The sequence below is a fragment of the Malania oleifera genome, chromosome 8 (genome assembly GCF_029873635.1).
Source record: "Malania oleifera isolate guangnan ecotype guangnan chromosome 8, ASM2987363v1, whole genome shotgun sequence".
NCBI classification, from domain to species: domain Eukaryota; kingdom Viridiplantae; phylum Streptophyta; class Magnoliopsida; order Santalales; family Ximeniaceae; genus Malania; species Malania oleifera.
In genome coordinates, this window is record NC_080424.1 from 25,858,875 (window position 1) to 25,879,856 (window position 20,982).

General features: G+C 36.7%; 1 protein-coding gene across 1 annotated transcript in view; it reads left to right on the top strand.

The window, feature by feature from the left end:
• Positions 1 to 10,998: 10,998 nt before the first annotated feature.
• Positions 10,999 to 20,982, top strand: part of LOC131161719 (uncharacterized) — a 32,996-nt gene continuing 23,012 nt past the window's right edge. Inside the window, exons 1-3 of the mRNA XM_058117679.1 lie at positions 10,999 to 11,445; positions 11,810 to 11,948; positions 19,650 to 19,751. Coding sequence (XP_057973662.1) covers positions 11,335 to 11,445; positions 11,810 to 11,948; positions 19,650 to 19,751 — 352 coding nt within the window. The 5' untranslated portion in view covers positions 10,999 to 11,334. The remainder of the gene's footprint in view (positions 11,446 to 11,809; positions 11,949 to 19,649; positions 19,752 to 20,982) is intronic.

Below are 20,982 nucleotides of genomic sequence, written 5' to 3' on the forward strand. Positions count from 1 at the left end.
ATTGTACATATGCACAAGATATAGGATTTGGACCATTTTCATGAAAAAAGATTGGAGTATTACATTTTATGTGTGTCAACTATAGAGCCATTGCTAATTATTTCAATGAAGACAACATTTGAACAATATCAGAAGCTGGAAATGTCATGGTCAATTGCAGAAATCAAAAAGAGAGAAAGGGTGAAAAGCATAAGCAACTTTAAAAGGGTTGTGATAGCTTGATGATCATCAATCATTTTGTTATATTATTTTTAGATTCCATCTTTATTTTGGTATTATGATAGATCATTACAGAGATAAACAAAGAAGAATAAAAAACATATCCAGAATAAAAGAAAACACGCTACTAAGTTGAAGAACCCAATACACACTCCTCAACATAGACCTGTATTTTTTTAAATTCAAAACTTTACCTCAAAATCAACATACATAACTTGCAACACCTAGACACCATTAAATTGAAGAAAGCATCATCGGGAGAATGTTCTTTGAACAAAACCCCAACACTTTCAAGTCCCAAAACCCTACAAATCAATTGTCGAATCACTTAAATTGGTAGACTTCTACATGTTAAAGCTTGATATACATTGTTGGCCCATAACCTAACAACTTAAACTTTTAGGTAAAGTGGTAATCTAACATGGTATTAGAGCATTGGTTACCGAGAGGTCCTGCGTTCTAGTCTTGTCACCTGCCTTTATTCTATGGTGTTATTTATCATTTGTTTATCTCTCCACGTGCTGTCGGGATGCACGTGCAAGTGAGTGTTAAAGCTTGATATACATTATTGACCCACAACGTAATAGCTTAAGCTTTTAGGTAAAGTGGTAATCTAACACGACAACGCAAATAGAGCTCAAAATAGCAAATAAAAGCCTTATTTTCGCATTGCGTTTGAAATGCACCGCTTCCAACCAAATATCACAGAAGCTCGTCTACGCGAAAAGAAGTTGAAAAGAGAAGAGAAAGGTATGGGAGAAAGTGCAAAGAGAGAGAGAGAGAGAGAGAGATAGAGAGAGGAGTATCGGGGAGGGAGTTGGGGGTGATTCATACTTAAGGTTTGAATAAGCATTCCTCCCATTTTATAATGCAATCCTTACTCGCACTTTTAGCGGGAATGAACATTCTAATGGAATGAGTATCCCACTTTAAAAAACATAATCATACATGAGAACAAAAATAAAATGTTGGAATGGGCATTCCATTCCATTGTACCAAACATAGCGTTAGATTTTAATCTTAGTATAAATCAAGTGAGAGAGAGAAATGGTGAGCTTTTATAAAGTTGGGAAGGCTCTCCCCCCTCATGAATTTTTGTTGTGGGACAAAAAAGTAGGAAATCCATGCTCATGCTAAACGACTGAAGTCATTACTCAACGCTCCCCATTTGGTAGAAATGTTTAGCCTCTCCCTCTACAAATATAAGTTGCCCCCACTAGCTTGATCACTAATTTGGGTGGGCTAGCATTTAGTGTGCCTAGCCCACATTTGGCTCCCCATGTTATGATTCAATGAAATGTAAGTACTTAATAACTTGAGAGGTCAATAATTTCAGAGGGTTCCAAATATTAGTTTATTATCTAAACTAATTAGAGGGGAAATTATTGGTTTCGATTCGATTTCAGTTCGATAATTTAAGAAATCAAAATTTTTTATTTGATATTTGGTATTTTGAAGAAACCGCACCGAACTGAATTTACCCCTACTGTCATTTTAATGCTTTATGGTTTGAGTAGTAAACCTGTAGTGCCTCAAACCAGGTGGGGTTCGTAGTGCTATTTTTGCATGCATAATTCCCTGTAATGGTCTTTGATACCAAAAATTACACAACCCGCTCCCAGAAGGGGATCCCGGGTGTTCCTGTCTATAACTACAAAAAAAACATGCAACGGAAGACATACAACCTAAAAACACTTTACCTGAGTTCTAACCATCCAAGTTATACATATGGATCTCCCTATTATATATTACATCCCAAAGTAAACCAAACATAATTAGCTAGTGTCTCACTGACACTTACAATAACTACCAATAAGTTTGATCCCAGCCCCGTAACCCGCTAGGCATGATTCCCTGTAGGACCTAAAATATGAGATGAATGTTGGGGTGAGACACTTCTCACTAAGATGGATTAAATTATCATCAGTGTGTGGCTAACCTGAGTTTTAGTGTGAACATAATATTTCCATTTATTGAACTAAACAGAAAATGACATTTGAAAATTGTACTCACCTGTATAACTGAAAATACATATACTTTCCTTCATAACATAATTCGGTTCACAATAGCCCTTTTTTCTTGTAAATTCACAAATATATGCATAGAAGAACCAACCTTATTGGGTTAACTGGGCTAACGACATGCTTCCCCCCATGACAGGTTGTGCGATCTAAAGACTAGACTTAGCATATGGTCGGCCAACCAATGCTAAGTCAAAACTGGTACGTCTATAAGTACGATTTGCCTACCCTGTCCCGGAATATCCTTCGGGAGGGTCTCCTAGAATGTCCTTCAGGAGGAGTCTCCCGAAATGTCCTTTAGGAGTAGTATTGTACCCAGGCCAAATCGATTATCCTACACCACACTATCATACTAGTGTGGTTGTACTAACTTCCTGACTATAGCTATGGTACCGTGCTTTCATTACATCTAATCCCTTAGGGTTCTTAAACCATATATTGCAATTTACGTAATGAAAACTGTAATATGATTTCATTTTCATAAAACAGTATAAAACCTGACATGTTCATAGTTCTATATAAATATGTCATTTCCTATCTCAGTATAAAACTGACATATCATACTTGGCATAAGCCATCATATTTTGTCTCGGTATAAAACCGGCATATCATACTCAGCATCAGCTGCCATATTCTGTCTCAGTATAAAACCGACATATCATAACTCAGCATAAGCCACCATATTATGTACTGATAAAACCATCAGATCAAACCATCATGTTTAATCATGCCATTATACTTGTTCTCATGCCACGCAATTTTGACTGATAAATCATAATATACTAAACTGCTCAGGGAACATATAATTTGCTGAAAGCAAAGGTATGATCATCTCTAGTGTTTAATTTAACTCAAACTATATGCTTTACTGGAAAAAGGAGATGATCAACCCATTCACTTTAGTTTTCCCCAAATACGTATAATGATCAAAACTATTATTTTCATATGCCTAATTTGTTCAGAAAAACACATATGCTATTCCTGTAATCATATACTTCAATTTAATTAGTTCATATTTCAAAAATAACTAACATAATCTAATCCCCTTACCTGTTCCTAGGAAACTGCCTATATCTTCGGAAAACGCAATCTTAGCTTCTTAACCAGTTAAGGACAAAAACCGACAAGCCGAGAGGAGGGAGAGAGGACCGGAGAGTACGTATGGAGATATCCAAGGCTAGCGAGAGAGTGAAACCCAAATTTGGAGAGAGAGAGAGAGAGAGAGAAATGAAAATTATAAAATTTTAAGCTTACTTCTCACTTAAGTAAGCTCAGCCCAGGGAAAACCGTCGACGGTTTGGTCACTTACCAAACCAATTTTTCCGTGTCCTTATATAAAAACTCTTTGTTGTTGAAACCGTCGACGATTTTTCTAAAACCGTTGATGGTTTGGTCTTTTCCCAAATCGTTTTCCTTCCTTTCTTTTCTTTTTTTTTCAATTTTTCTTTTTTTTTTCTTGGTTTGGGTTCCAATGTCCTCTCCTCTCTATAAAATTTCGTTGCCGAAATTGCTAACTATTACTTATACCACTCCTGAAATTTGAAATCATTACACGACTATAGGAAGAGCCGACAGCCACCTACATAGCGGATCCATCCCAAGTTTATTAATTATCCTAACTTATGACGGAGGAATACCGTTGTTACATAAAAGTTTATGGGAGATTACATGTAGAAAATCAAATATTCTCCCAAAAACCGATCAAAACACAAACCCAAGACATATAGATTTACAATCACTCAAACTTAACTGGACAACCTGCACAAAGAAACTAAATTCGCAATCAAACTCTTACTTGAACAGCTTCACTTACCTGATCCATCAAACTTACCCGCCTAGCGTTGGGCCTTGTTGAATAACTGTGGGTACCTCTGACGTATTTCCTCCTCTAATTCCCATGAAGCTTCCTTCACTACGTGATTACACCAAAGTACTTTCACTAACGTGATCTTCTTTGTACGTAGTTCCTGTTCCTTACATTCCAAAATCTAAACTGGAACTTCATCATAGGATAAGGTATCTTTGGCTTCCAATAATTTATAACTTATCACGTTCGAAGGATCTGGGACGTACTTTCTCAACATAGATATGTGAAAGACATCATGAATCCTAGACAGTGTCGGGGGTAACACTATCCTGTAAGCAATCAGACCAACCCTCTTCAGTATCTCGAATGGTTCGATATACCTAGAGTTTAGCTTACCCTTCTTTTTAAACCTCATAACTCCATTCATCGGAGCAATCCTCAGAAATATCTTATCTCCTACCTCAAACTCTAGCTCTTGTCGGCATGTATCAACGTAACTCTTCTATCGACTATGAGCTATTTTAATCCTGTCCCTAATGAGTTTGAACTTCTCAAAAGTCTACTATATAATTTCTGGCCCCCAAATTCACCATTCTCCAACCTCATACCAATACAACGAAGATTTACACCTCTGACCATATAATACTTCATACGATACCATCTCGATACTAGCCTAATAGCTATTATTATAGGTGAACTCCACAAGTGGCAGAAACTAAATCCAACTACCTCCAAAATCCAGCACACACGCCCGCAACATATCCTTTAATATATGAATCGTCCTCTCTGACTGTCCATTAGTCTGGGGGTGAAATGTTGTACTAAAGGTCAGTTGAGATCCCAAGCTTTTTGCAAACTCTTCCAAAATTGAGAGGTAGACCGTGGGTCTCTATTTGAAATGATGGACACAAGCACGCCATGAAGCCTTACTATTTCCTGAACATATAATTTTGTCAGTTAGTTCAGGGAGTAATTAACTCTAATAGGAACAAAATGAGCAATCTTCATCAGTCGGTCAACGACTACCCAGATGGCGTTTTGCCCATGACCTGTCGGTTTTAACCCAGTGACAAAGTCCATGAAAATATGCTCTCATTTCCACTCACGAATGTGAAGTGATTGTAATGGTCCCACCGGTCTCTAATGCTCAGCATTCACTTGCTGAAACGGACGATCTCCCTTTTCATGTTGTTCCATTAGAAAAATTCTAGCATATCCCTATAAATCTTGGTGCTCCCTGAATGTATTGTATAAAAAGAGCAATGTGCCTCTTCCAGAATAGTTCTCTTAATCTCAATGTCATCGGACACATATAACCTGGTGTAGAACCTCAAAACTCCATCATCTAAGACGTTAAAATCTGCCCTCGGTCCACTCTATACTTTATCCACAATTTTCAACAACTCTGTATCTTTCATCTAAGTGGCCTTAATCTTTTCCTGCAAGGTTTGATTTGCTAATACTGATGCACCAACCGACTTCCGACTCAACGCATCAGCTACCACATTAGATTTCCCTGGGTGATAACTAATGGTACAATCATAGTCCTTTATTAGCTCTAGCCATCTCCTCTGTCTCATATTTAGTTCCTTTTGTGTGAAGAAGTACTTGCGGCTTTTATGGTCCGTGAAGATCTCGTATCTCACACCACATAGTTAGTGCCTCCAGATTTTCAATGCATACACTACTGCCACGAATTCCATATCATGTGTGGGATAGTTCTTCTCATATTCCTTAAGTTGCCGAGAAGCATATGCGATGACCTTCCCATGTTGCATCAAAACACACCCAAGACCTTTTTGAGACGCATCATTGTAAATAACAAATCCACCATCTCCTAATGAAATGGTCATAACCGGAGCAGTGACGAGTCGTTGTTTCAACTTCAAAAAGCTCCGTTCACACTCATCTTTCAATTCATATCTCACATTCTTCCTGGTCAACTTTATCAGAGGGCTCGATAACCTAGAAAAACCTTCTGCGAATCGGCGGTAATATCCTACTAGACCCAAGAAACTCTTGACCTCATGAACACTCTTCGGCCTCGTCCAATCCACTACCGCCTTAATCTTACTCAGGTCCACTGAAATACCACCATGAGATATCACATATCTCAGAAAAGCTACTTGTTCCAACCAGAATTCGTATTTCTTAAATTTAGCATAAAGTTTCCATTCTCTAAGCACCTGAAGTACCAGTCTCAAATATGTCTCATGCTCCTCAGGGCTTTTCGAATATATCAGAATATCATCAACAAATACCACTACAAACTGATTCAAATATTTATGAAAAACCCTATTCATCAAGTCCATAAATACGGTAGGAGCATTAGTCAGTACGAAAGGCATAACCAATAACTCATAGTGGCCATACCTAGTTCGGAAAGTAGTCTTTGGAACATTCTCTGATTTGACTTTCACCTGATGATACCCGGATGAGAGATCAATCTTAGAGAAAACCTGTGTTCCCCAAAGTTGGTCAAACAGATCATCAATACGAGGTAAAGGGTACTTGTTCTTAACCGTCACTTTATTTATTTTCTGGTAGTCAATACACATCCTCATTGACTCGTCTTTCTTTCTCATGAACAACACTGGTGCTCCCCAGGGTGACACACTAGGTCTGATAAATCCCATGTCCAGTAATTCCTACAACTGCTCCTTCAATTCCTTCAATTCAGCTAGAACCATTCTATATGGAGCCTTAGAGATTGGTGCCTTACCTGGAAGTAAATCAATAGCAAACTCCACTTCATGATCAAGAGGCAATCCAAACAAGTCCTCTGTAAAAATATCTGAGAACTCCTTTACTACTGGGATATCCTCCAGCTTTAGTTCTTTTATTGGTGCTTCTTTCACATATGCTAGGTACCCTTGGCATCCCTCCTGGAGTAGCCTCTTTGCTCGAATAACTGAAAGAACCTGTGGTGAGGAACACACGCACGCCCGAAAAATTTATACTTCTGCTCCTAAGGAGTTTGGACACTACCTCTTTCCTATGACAGTTTATGCTCACATAATTAGAGGCTAACCAATCCATTCCCAGAATGAAATCGAATCCATGCATATCAAATACTATTCAGCTAGTAGGTAACATTCCTCCCTGAGTATCCACTGGACAATTTCTAGTCATTTTTCTGCATGCCACTACTGTCCCTATTGGTGTGACTACTGATATTTTGGCATCTAAAAATTGAGTTTCTACCCCACATAATTTAACATACCTCAGAGATATGAACGAGTGCGTGACTCTTGAATCAAATAACACAATAAATTTATTTGAAAACAGTAAGATATTACTTGTTACCACGTCTCCCGCATTTTTCATATCTTCCGGAGTTAGAGAATAAACTCGCGCCTGGGCGGTGTTCCTTTGGTAGTTGCCTCGAGGTGCTTAATTCCCTCCCCGATATTGATTTGGTGGGCGTGCATTGTTCGACGACCCATGGAAGTCTCGTGCAAAGTGGCCGAGCCTATCGCACCGGAAACAGGTATTTGATCTACTCCTGCATTCCCCCAGGTGCCTTTTCTACATCTGGGATAGATAGGGTGAAATGGACTACCCTAGTATGCATGTTTTCCCATCTCCTATCTCTGATCTCCACTGTTACCCTGCCTCCCCCAAGAACCTTGACTCGCACTTGTGCGAAAACCAGGAGGCATGGGCCTCTTCCTCTGGCTCTGCAGTCTTGTGCTCCTCCGCCGATTTGTTTATACTACGTTGACTTTGTCCACCAGTTATGAGAAATCCCGCACCTACAAGACTGCCAACTTTTTGTAAATCTCCTGTCTTAGACCCTTCTCGAACCTTCGTGCTTTTTTTGCCTCATTTGGCACCATATACTGGGCAAAACGGGACAACTCAACAAATTTAGCTACATACTAGTGAACTGTCAGGTGCCCCTGGGTCATGTTCAAGAACTCCTCTACCTTAGCATCTATAATGGAGGCGGGGAAGAACCGATCAAAGAAGATCTCTCCGAAGTGGTTCCAAGTCAACGCTGTAGGTACTGACCTCTACTCCTCGAGTAGCTTCATAGCTGACCACCACTGCTCGGCCTCTCCCGTCAGCTTAAATGTGGCATTGAGGACTTTCTGCTCATCAGTGCAGCGTACACTGCCAGTATCTTCTCCATCTCTTGTACCCAAATCTCTGCTACGATTGGGTCAGCTCATCCTAAGAAAGCTGGGGGATTCATCCGGGTAAACTATTTGATGGTACAACCCAAGTTAATGGTGGGACAGTTTTGCCCCATAGAACTCCGCATGATCTCAGCCATGAACTGCTAGGCAAAACCACGAAGCACTGAGGCAGAATCATCGCCGTCCTCGTTGGAAGCCCCCTTGCTGCTACGTCCTCCGGCATTCACATTGTTATCCTTGGGATCCATCCTTAAGATAGAATAGGAACGAATTTAGAATTCCAATTTCTCAACATGAGTGGTTCAATTATTTAACTAGAAACCCTATTTAATACAAAATCTCACTTTAAACTTCACATACACAACTCAAACACAAAATCGTCAACGGTTTTACTAAGACCCCAGAAACCATTGATGGAAAACCTGAGACTGAGATCCCGAGAGCCTGTTTTGAGCAAACCATCGACAGTTTAGCCCTAACAACCTCCACTAATTCCCTTTTCTTATATAAATTTAACCATTCTAAGGAATAGGCCTCAAATCACCACTGATATTATGACATACGCAACCAACCTGACGTTCCAATTCTAGCTTTTCGAGTTCCAGTCTCTCTTCTTGTAAACAAAACAGTCGATGGATTGTTGTGATTTTTTTGAAACCGTCATTTTAGGAAGACCACAGAAGTCTATCAAGGGATTTCTGCCTCTAGGCTACAAGACAAAACTCAAAATGACCTACCCTACCCTTTCCTATTCTCATCCTAACTCGAACCTATACTCTGGTAAAATCATCTGCCAAAATCTACAGGACCTATCAACTTGGAGCTCCGATACCACAACTGTAGCGCCTCGAGCCCAATGGAGCCCGGAGTGCTATTTCTACATGCTTAATTCTTTGTAATAGTCTTTGATACCATAAATTACACAACCAGCCCCCAAAAGGGGATCCCAGGTGTTCTTGTCCATAACTGCAAACAAAACATGCAACAAAAGACATACAACCTCAAAACACTTTACTAGAGTTCTAACCATCCTAGTTATACATATAGATCTCCATATTATATATTACACCCAAAGTAAACCAAACATAATAAGCTAGTGTCTCACTGGCACTTACAATAACTACCAATAAGTCTAATCCCAACCCTGTAGCCCGCTAGGCACGATTCCCTATAGGACCTAAAATATGAGATGGATATTGCGGTGAGACACTTCTTAGTAAGACGAATTAGATTATCACCAATGTGTGGCTAACATGAGTTTTAGTGTGAATATAGTATTTCCATTTATTTAACTAAACAGAAAATGACATTTGAAAATTGTACTCGCCTGTATGACCAAAAATACATATACTTTCCTTCATAACATAATTCGACTCACAATAACCCCTTTTCTCGTAAATTCACAAATATATGCATAGAAGAGCCAACCTTGTTGGGCTAACGAGGCTAACGATATGCTTCCCCCCACGATGGGTTGTGCGGTCCGAATACTGGACTTAGCATATGGCCAGCCAACCAATGCTAAGTCAAAATTGGTACATCTGTAAGTACGATTTGCCTACCCTGTCCCAGAATGTCCTTCAGGAAGATCTCTTGGAATGTCATTCAGGAGGAGTCTCCCCGAATGTCCTTCAGGAGTAGTACTGTACCCAAGCCAAATCGACTATCCCACACCACACTATCATACTAGTGTGGTTGCACTAACTTCCTGACGACAACTACGGTACCATGCTTTCATTACATCTGATCCCTTAGGGTTCTTAAACCATATATTGCAATTTACGTAATAAAAACTTTAATATGATTTCATTTTCATAAAACTGTATAAAACCTGACATGTTCATAGTTTTGTATAAATATGTTATTTCCTGTCTCGGTATAAAACTGACATATCATACTTGGCATAAGCCATCATATTCTGTCTCAGTATAAAATCGATATATCATACTCGGCATTAGCTGCCATATTCTGCCTCGGTATAAAACCAACATATCATTACTCAACATAAGCCGCCATATTTTGTACTGATAAAACCATCATGTTTAATCATGCCATAATACTCGTTCTCATGCCACACAATTTTGACTAATAAATCATAACATACTAAACTGCCCGGGGAACATATAATTTGCTGAAAACAAGGGTATGATCATTTTTAGGGTTTAATTTAACTCGAACTATATGTTTTATTGAAAAAAAAAAGATTATCAACCCATTCACGTTAGTTTTCCCCGAATACGTATAATAATCAAACTATCATTTTCATATGCCTGATTCGTTCAGAAAAACATATATACTATTCATGTAATCATATACTTTAATTTAATCGGTTTATATTTAAAAAATAACTGACATAATTTAATCTCCTTACCTGTTCTTGAGAAACTGCTTACAACTTTGGAAAACACAATCCTAACTTCTTAACCGGCTGAGGACGAAAACCGACAAGCCGGGAGGAAGAAGAGAGGACCAGAGAGTATGTGTGGAGATATCCTAGGCTAGAGAGAGAGTGAGAGAGTGAAACCCTGATTTGGAGAGAGAGAGAGGAGAGAGAGAAAAATGAAATTTATAAAATTTTAAGCTTACTTCTCACTTAAGTAAGCTCAGTTCAGGGAAAACCATCGACGGTTTGGTCACTTACCAAACCAATTTTCCCATGTCCTTATATAAAAACTCTCGGTTGATAAAACCGTCAACGATTTACCTGAGATTTTCGAAACTGTCCATGGTTTGGTCCTGTCCCAAACCATTCTATTTTTTTATTTTTTTTTGCTTTCTCTTTTTTTTTTCTTTTTCTTTTCTTTTTCTTGGTTCGGGTTCCACAAAACCAACCACCCCTCCTCCCTTTGGTTTGCATTTTGAAGCTCGAGATGATAATTTGATTGGTTTTCGATTACATTTTTAATGGATTCCATCTTGATATGCATCTTCAACAAACACAATCCTAATATTGTAATGTGTTCATCTTCACTTCATTTTTGTATTTTCCAGTTTCCGCGCTAGACCCTCCCAAGGACAAAATGAAAACCTCGAAGAAGCACGCGCGCAGGCACGCAAAAAAAAAAAACAGAGACAGCAGCAGCAGCGGCAGCGGCAGGACACCGACCCCTTCCATTGTGAAAAATAATCAAATATATAGGTAGTAATGGCAGCAATCGGATGGTATGGACCCCTAATCGATCTTTCCTCCGCCGCTTCTCACATCGGCGACTATGTTCAGCTCCTCGACTTTGTTCACCGATCAACCCCCGTTCAGGTCTCTCTCTCTCTGAACCCCCCATTTTTAATCTGAGAGCTGTGCAATCTTTTGCTTCTAACGTGCAAAATAGGCTGAAATCATGGTCTATATCAGTAGGTTGTAAGTATATATATATATATATATATATATATATATATATATATTTTATGCACATATTTATGGGTATATACAAAAGAAAAGAAAGAAAGGCCTTGATCTTTATCTCAACTAGTATCATCTGGTGTAGTGTTGTTGCATTAGTGCTTAGAAAAACCATTTTTGCAATTAGATTTGTAAAAATTATCCTGGTTTTTTCGGTTTTGTGCTTCTAATGAAACGCAAGTATATATATTTTCTGATATTAAGGTCTCTTCGTGGGCAGTATAAGCTTTCGAAAGGGGGAGCATCAATCAGGACTGATATTCAGGTTTGTGATGATACAAGGCCATTTTTCTCCATATCCTTGTGGCAAAAGCAAATGGGATCAATGGTGTTTGCTGGTGATGTCATTTTGCTACAAAGTAAGATCCATGTGATACCTACATTTCATTCTTTTGGTGAAAATAATTTGTGTGTGCGCGTGTAATCTGTGTGAATTCAACAAAATGTAAAGAATAAGGTAACCCATTATATATTTGTGTTATTGGGTAACCTCGTTCTTTACATTTTGCTTACTTTGCAATTATTGGAATGCCTTGTAATGGTGGCTCTTGAACCTCCAAAGTTAATTCTATCACCAAGGTTGCATCTGTTGCTCTATGTTAGCATTTTTTTTTTTTGTTTTAATATCTTGTATAACTAAATCTTGTCCCTATTAGCTACATTTTATATGGCTTTGAACAAATAGTTGTACTAAGCTCAACAGCTGTGTGGTTTTCTTTTCACTGTGCAACGTTGGCAGTTCGATACACATGGTGTTTCATGAGCCAGATATACTGTGACTGACTTACAGAAGCCATCTACTTTGGATACTAGTTCATTTTGAATTTAAGTCCGTTAGTTTTATTGCAGTCATAAAAACCCTCTTGTAGTTTCTTATGAATTTGGTGTCCTTGATAGTTTTAGTTGGACATATTGCTCGTGCATTTCTTGATCTAGCTTGACCTAGTTTGAATTTGAATACAAAATCTGGAGGCATAAATCTATTATGTCTGATTCTAGAATGTTGGGGTTCTGCTAGTAATTTGTGAAAATTAAGCATTTAAAATGAGGTGCAATATAAATGGAATTGAGTGATTAAAATAATTAATCTTTGATAGTGAAAGCAGTTTATTCAGCCAAGTGACAAATGAACCTCCTGATGGTTCAAAAGGGAAACAAATCAGAAGTGGGATGATAACCATGTATATTGTTTTGAAATTCTAGCTTCAGAAAAGAGACTTTTCAAAATTTTATTTTTTGGATGTGAAAAACATGTATTAATAGAAGAAGTGAAATAAGAGGAATAACAGGTAACCAAAGAAGTACAATAAAGAGGAGAACAAGACGTCCAAAGAGCCAAAAGAAAAAAACCAGAAAAGGCTTCAAAGGGGAAGCTGTTCTCGTATACTGGACGCATAAAATCTCATAAACAATCAAAGAATTTATGTCCTACAAAATCTGCTAAAGAATAATGATCTAAAGAAAAAATATCTTGTTAACCAAAAATGTAGTGTTTACTCATTTGCAAGTTGCAACCACATTGGCTCACAATATCTTTGCCGAAAAATTGCCCTTGTGAGAGGACTATACAATATACATCTTAAATAAATACAGTAGACAGAATCACTACCAAATTAAGTTGCTGTATTCTATACAAGTCACTTAAAAGCTAAAAATGTTTTCACCAGGGCTTGAGTGTCTTTAGTTCAGATCAAGGGCTTTATGTGGATGGTTGATCAGACAAAAGGATTTGAAATGGATTAATGGAAAAGGAACCAAGAAAAAAGTGCATTTTTTGTGATTTCAAAAATTTCTATTAGCCTATTTTTGAGAAATGAAAGCTGTATGGTTGTGTCCTTGACTGAAAAAGAAGCTGACAAATTGTATTTGAATATTTATTTTGCAGCACTTACCATCTTCCATCTGTTCTGTTTCTATTAGGAACCAAAAACAATAATCTAAAACGTGTTCTTGCATTGTCAGCTGTGACAAGTGACCAATTTCTTGTTCTAATTGGAACTTAGAAGTGCACTAAGGAAACTATACTTTATGGCACAACACAGATTTGGGTTGCTGCCAAACACGAGCAAGACTGCTAAAGCACTTTGCTGAAGTGGAAGTGCTTTTGGGCTCCCATAGCGGCACTCAGTGGTGGACATGGGATTTTGCTTCTTTTTATTATTTATTATTTATTTTTTTGGGGTGGGGTGGGGGTGGGGGTGGGGGTGGGGTGGTGATGGTAGGGGGAGGGTATTCAAATTTCAATGAATACTATCTAATATGGATAACAAATTAATGCAATAATCCCAAGTTGATTGAATAAAGGCTGCATACTATAGACCCATTGTGGTCCGCCCCTTCTCTGGACCCCGCATATGCGGGACCTTTGTGCACCGGGCTGCCTTTTTAATGATAGTTCTATAATATCAAATTTGGTAATTGTAGTGTTTGAATCATGTTCAATTAATGTCATCATGATTCAAGCTCTATTGATAAAGGAGGTGTTGTGAACCACATTTGAGGTCTCATAATTGATAATGAGAGCGAAATGTGAAAATGTGCATATGGAAATTCTGCTTATTATATTATTTATTTTTTGATAGAAAAAGAAGAAATTCATTTAAAAATAGGATAAAGTGAGTACAAAGAGGATAATAAATTTTCAACTCACAAAATGAAAATAAAAAAGAAAGGAAAAACTAAAACTAGTAAGACACAAATAAACCAAAAAGGTAAGCTAAAAAAGCCAAGCAATCCTATTGAATATTAGAGAAAGCCATATTAACAAGCAAACCATGAGCAAAACACCCACAATATAGCCACAAGAAATAACCCTTTTCAAAATAAGATCTCGAACCCAAAAAATCCGATCATTCCTCTTCAATCAAACAAACAGCCTAAATAATTGCATGAACAATGTAGTACCAGAAAACCTTGGCCTTTTTCCATAACCCAAAGCAAATAGAATTAACCAATAATAACTCCTCCAAAATCTGAGGACAAAATCCAACATTCTCCCATCAAATTGAAAGCTTACTCCATAATGTCCCAGCTACAGAGCAATGAATGAGTAAATGTGCATGCTCTTGATTATTATCATAACACATAACACAGCTATCAGGGGAAAGAGCCATGTATGGCCTACGAACATAAAAATTTTGTTATGCAATTGTACAACAACCATAACAACAACAAACCAAACCTCAAGTCCCACTAAGTGGGGTTGGCTACATGAATTCTTTTCCACCAATTTACACGATCATGGGCAATTCCCTTTGACAAATTCAGGGCTATTAAATCCTTACTATTTCATTCCGAGTTATTATAGGTCTACCTTTACTCCTTCTATTGCCCCTCACAGTAACTAGCTCACTCCTTACCGATGCATTATTTTGCCTAGGTGGCCAAACCACATGAGCTGTCCCTCCCTTATCTTCTACGCCTAACTTATCGTGAATATGTTCATTCCTTAATTCATCTTTTAATGTTGTGCCACTCATCCATCTTATCATTCTTATCTTGGAAATTTTTACTTTTTGGATATGTTGTTTCTTAGTTACCCAACATTTTGATCCTTATAGCATAGCTGATCTTACAACCGTCCTATAGAGCTCCCCTTTTAATTCTAAGGGCATTCTAAGTTCATACAACATGCTCAAAGCACTTCTTTATTTTACCCAACCTGTTATAACTCTATGCTTTATATCTTCAATTTCTCCTTCAGCTTTCATAATAGATTTAAGGTTTCAGAATCTATTGGTGTTATTGATTTCTTGATCATCAATTTTAACTTATTCTCTAATATTCCTCCTACTACGGCTGAAACTGCATTTCATGTATTTTGTATTATTTCTACTTATCCTAAAACCTCTAAATTCTAAAGCTTATCTCCATTATTCTGACATAGATTCTACTCCACCCCTAGTTTCATCAATCAAGACAATATCATCTACAAACAACATACACAATGGAACCTCATTTTAGATACTCTCATACTCTTAGTAAGTTCATTCATAACTAGAGCAAAAAGATGAAGGCTTAAAGTCGATCCTTGATGTACACCTATTGTGATTGGAACTACTTAGCCTCTCCACCTGTATTCCTAATGCTACTCATTGCTCTATCACACATATCCTTAATGACATCTATATACCTACTATGTATGCCCCACTTTTAATGTTTTTTTTTTTTCTTTCTAAAACCCGTCATAGAACTTCCCTAGGTACCATGTCATACACTTTCTTTAAGGCAGTAAAAACCATATGCAAGTTCCTTTTCTTTTTCCTAAAATTTTCCATTAATTTTCTTAAAAAATATATAGCTTCTATAATTGATCTCACCTGCTTAAAACCAAAATTGATTTTTTGAGATCCTCGTTTCTAACCTTAATCTTTGTTCAACTACCCTTTCCCACAATTTCATTGTATGGCTCATAAGTTTATCCACGATAAACTCATTAGACTTGAATATCTTCTTTATTTTTGTATATAGGTATTAAAGTGCTTTTCCTCCATTTGGTTGACATTTTCTTAGTTTTTCTAATTGTGTTAAGTAAATTAGTTAACCATATAATTCCATTATCACCTAGGCATTTCCAAGCTTCAATTGGATGTGATCCAATCCTATTGCTTTTCCATTTTTCATCTTTCTTAATGCAAACTTGAGTTCATTAACTCTAATTTTGCGAATAAATCTCATATTCTTAGTTTTTTTCCTCATTTATCAATTTTAAGTTTAAGCCTTCTATGTGGATTTCATTAAATAGCTAACTGAAGTAAGTTTGCCATCTTTCTTTTATGTTTTCTTCCTTAACTAAGATAATATCATCCTCACTTCTTATTCACTTTACATTACCTAAGTCCTTGTTTTTTTTTTTTTTCCTCTAGCTCTAGCAAGTTCAAATATGTCTCTTTCCCCCCCTTTTTTTTGGTATCTAATATAGCATATAAATTATTAAATGATTTATGCTTAGCTTTGGTAATGACCTTTTTTGCATTTTTTTTGGTCTCTTTGTACTTTTCAAAATTTTCCATGTTTTTATATGTTCCCCATGTTTTATACCAAATTCTTTTTCTCTTTATAGATTTTAGACAGCTTGATCCCACCACTAACTTTCTTTTCTATCCGAGAATCTTCCTTTTGATTCGCCTAAATCTCCTTTGCTATTTTTTTTTTTAATAGAGCTAGCTATCATACTTGAAAGAGTGTTTGTGTCTACACCATCCTCTATTGCCCAATCACCATCTTTGATCATTTTATCTTTAAATTTTATTATATTTCTCTCTTTAGGTTCCACCCCCTAGTTCTCTTGCAATGATTTATGTTATCCTTTCTCTTCCATTTTTGAATATATATATATATATATATATATATATATATATCTAATATGTATGTTGTGTAGTTAAGTTTTCACGTAGGATAATTTTACAATCCTTACATGATAAAAGATTTACACTCCTAGTTAAGAAAAAAATCTATTTGACTTTCGTTTTGTCCTCTCTTGACAGTCATTAAGCATTTTTCTCTCTTCTTAAAGCAAGTGTTCATGGTAATAAAATCATACGACATGGTGAAGTCTAAGATCATTCTTGCAAACTCATTTTTGCCTTTATATCCATGTTCTCCATGTATCCTCTCATAACTTTTATTATCCTTTTCTATGTGTTCATTTAAATATGCTCCTATGAATATTTTCTCAATCCCTAATATCCTTTGTATAATACTATCCATATCTTCCCAAAATTGTCTCTTAAGGTTTCCTACAAAGTGTACTTGAGGAGTATAAGCACTAATGGCATATATTATCTCTTGGCCTAAGACCATCTCTTTATAATTCTGTTCTCTACTCTTTTGACATTTACAACACTTCCTTTTAGGTCTTGGTCTACAATGATTCCTACCCTATTCTTATGTTTTTCTTTTCCAGTGCACCAAAGTTTGAATCTTGATTTTTCAATTTTGTCCCCTACCCATGTAGTTTCTTGAAGGCAGATTACATTAATTCTTCTTCTAATCATTGTGCCCACTATCTACATGCTTATATTTTAAGTGTCCCTATATTCCAAGTTGCTAATCTAATCCTAGTCTGTTAAACTAACTTCTTGACTTGTCCACATCCAAAATGATGCTGAAACCCTTGTATATTTGACATTGTACCCAAGCGCGGGCACCGTGCGTTGCTTCGGGGCGCAACTAGCCCCACCCTTGCCAACTTTTTGGTACACTTGGGTGATATAAGTGCAACACATCGCTTATAGGGGATGCCCAATGAATAATCATTAAGAATTCATATCATTATGGTCTGTCATGCAATTGTAAAGTGTGAAAAGCGCTTACAAAACAAAAAAATAGTCATGTTTTGCAAAAGGTACTAGATTAGTAATCGTGGTCCCAAGACTCATCTTTAGTAAATTGATTAATAGAGTTATTGAAAAGCACAAAGCTGCTATAGGAGTTGACCTTCCTTGTGTACCAAACAAGACTTTACATATAGGGGTTTCTTGAGATGGAGAAATGGAAAGTGAATGCCAATGGTGTGTTACTTGATTAATGAGAAGAAGTCACTAAGCAAGGAGAGGTGTTTTAGTCAAGGGGCAGATGTGGTGGGCTATCTAGCTTGTGGTTGAATGAGACCCTAGCCCAAGATTTAGTTAAAAGGGGAGGAAGGATCATGGTGGTAACAGCCCAAAATATTCATATCTGAGTGCACAATGAAGAGATGAACATGCAGAGTATTGGATGACTGATGCAGTGGGAACTGGGGATCAAATGCCTATCGATTGGGAAATATGCCACATTGAATTGAAAGGGTGAAAGTATGTGGTTTATTCTGATATTTTTGACAATGTCATTGTAAATTGTGCTTATGCTTTTACTCAATTTTTAAGTTGCATCTGTAGATCACTTGGCTTATTCAAAGTTTCATTTTTGGGGCATTATGTTTACCATTTTCTTCTGATAATTTATGCAATGAACAATAATATTGTGTCTTGTCTTCAATTACAAAGGAAATTGATGCCCATATTGATGGGTATCAAAGAAATGGAAGAAGCAATTGGGATGTGAATTGCTTTTCCTCCTGAAGTTTGATATTCTAGAAAGAGATATGGATATGGAACACTTACATTTTAACAAAGAGAGACCAAAATGACAATTCAAAAATAAAAAATAAAAGAAAAGTTTCCTTAAAACAAAGAAGAGGATCCTTTATTTTTTCCCCTAGTGGAACGGGGTGCTTCCTACTTATCTATCCATGGATGGACAATTAAATTCCTATGAGTTTGATTGTTTCCTATCGCAGCTTGATTTTAAAATCTTCCTGGGGGCATTTTGTAGATGTAAGAATATGTGTTTGTTTCTCTGTGATACATTTATTTATTACCTTATTTCGGGGCCAGTTGTTCTGGTTTGGTTTGTATTTGTGGATATGAAGGGCTGTGAAAAATAATATTGTGAGTTTCCTGTCTTCAATTACAAAGGAAAGTGATGTCCATGTTGATGGTAATGATGGGTATCCAAGAAATGAAAGACACCATTGGGATTTGATTTGGTTTTCCTCTTGTACTTTGATTTTCTAGGAGGAGATAGGTGACACTTGGATTTTAACAAAGAAGAAAGACCAAAATGGCAGTTCAATAATGAAAAATAAGTCTCCATAAAACAAAGAAGAGGGTCCTTGTTTTTGCAGAGGAATGGGGTGCCCCCTGCTCATCCACCCACGGATGCACCATTAAATGCCTAGGAATTTGATGTTTCCTTTTGTGGTTTGAGTTCAAAAGCTTCATAACTATTGATAGATCCCAGAGGCAAATTGTACATGTAGGAATATATGTTTGTTTCTCTGCAATACAATTATTTATTTCCTTATTTTGGTGCTATTTGTTCTGGTTTGGTTTGTTATGGATCTGTTTGTATTTGTTTCATCTATATGCAAAATTTTCTTCAAGGTACTGCGTATCATGCCAGTCAATCTAGTTTTCTGGTTTGTGGTATTATAGTATTTTGACTCTGAATTTTATGATGTCCATCCATAATAATTCATCTTGTATTGTGGAGTCTTAATGTCTTTCTACTTTTTTCAGATGCCAGGATTACTAAATTTCATGATGTTGTTGAAGCCAGAACAGTCCATTGCTCATCTTTATTGTGCTTGGTCCACCCTTATGAATCACTTATGACAAAGGGTAATTTCTCATTTTTCTCTTTCTTGTGAACTAAGTGGGTTTCACAATAGATGATCTTTGTATTGCCCTCTCTTTGCTGCTTGATGCTAATTACATAATAGGACTTGAAGTTGACTTGTTGATGTTACCTGTTTGAATTAAATTCGCTAGTTTCAAAACCTTTGAGCCGTATGCTGGTTTGTAACGAGTGCATAAATCATGAGGAATTCTTTCTTGGAGAAGAAAGCCTCTAGGGTACGAGTCTTTCCAGTTTTTTTATGAAATGATAAATCAACCCGGGGCTGGTTTCTTAGACCAAGAATCTTAGCTATTTTTGTTAACTTGTATGTGATTTTCTACTAATGAGTTTAGGCTTGAGCATCCATTTTGAGTATTATATGTTAGGAAATTTTGTGTAGCAAAAAAACAGAAGCTTAACATGTTAAGCAAGATTCTTTTGCCTGAATTGTTCTCCTAATTTTGTAAAACATGAAGAAAAATGAGATTTTTATCATATCACTAGAGTGTGATGCCACACCTTGATTTAGTCATGATATAAAGTCTTTGAGGACTATCCTTACCATTTACGTCAACTGTTAATAATCAATGTTGAAGTAGCGTGTCCTTTACAACACACAAACACATTGAACTAGTGAGATATGAAAGATCCTAAGCTGTCATGACATGCACTTACTGTGGACAGATAAGAATGTTTCTAACATGTTTGTAAATAACTTCGACCTGAGAACAAACATTCAAACTATTATCCATAATGATGGGAGAGAAGAGAATGAAACGCATAGAAATACAATGCAAAATTTTATCAATTGGATGATTGTTATTGAGATTCATAGAAACTTTAATCAAGTGGGTGCAATGTGTTTGTGTTTTTTGTTGTGAAATTAAAAATGCTAGAAAATTGTGAAACCTGTGCACATAAGATCATATAGCTGAATTGAGGAAATTAGATGTATGGGGAGCAATGCAAGAAAAATTGAAGGTTGGAGCACTAAAATGAGAGCAAGATTTGATGAAGCTTTTATTTTTTATTTTTCCTTGGTGAGATGGATGAGGTTCCCCTAAAAGTTGTCTTCTAGTTGTAACTTTGATTCTGAATAGGAGATTTTGATTGTTCCTCTTGACAATTGATTAACTTTTATAAGGCTTTGATAGCCATGGCTTTGTGTTAGGGTCTTAGATTTCTATGACTCTAACACATCATTATGCTATATGATTATTGAATTGGAGGTAT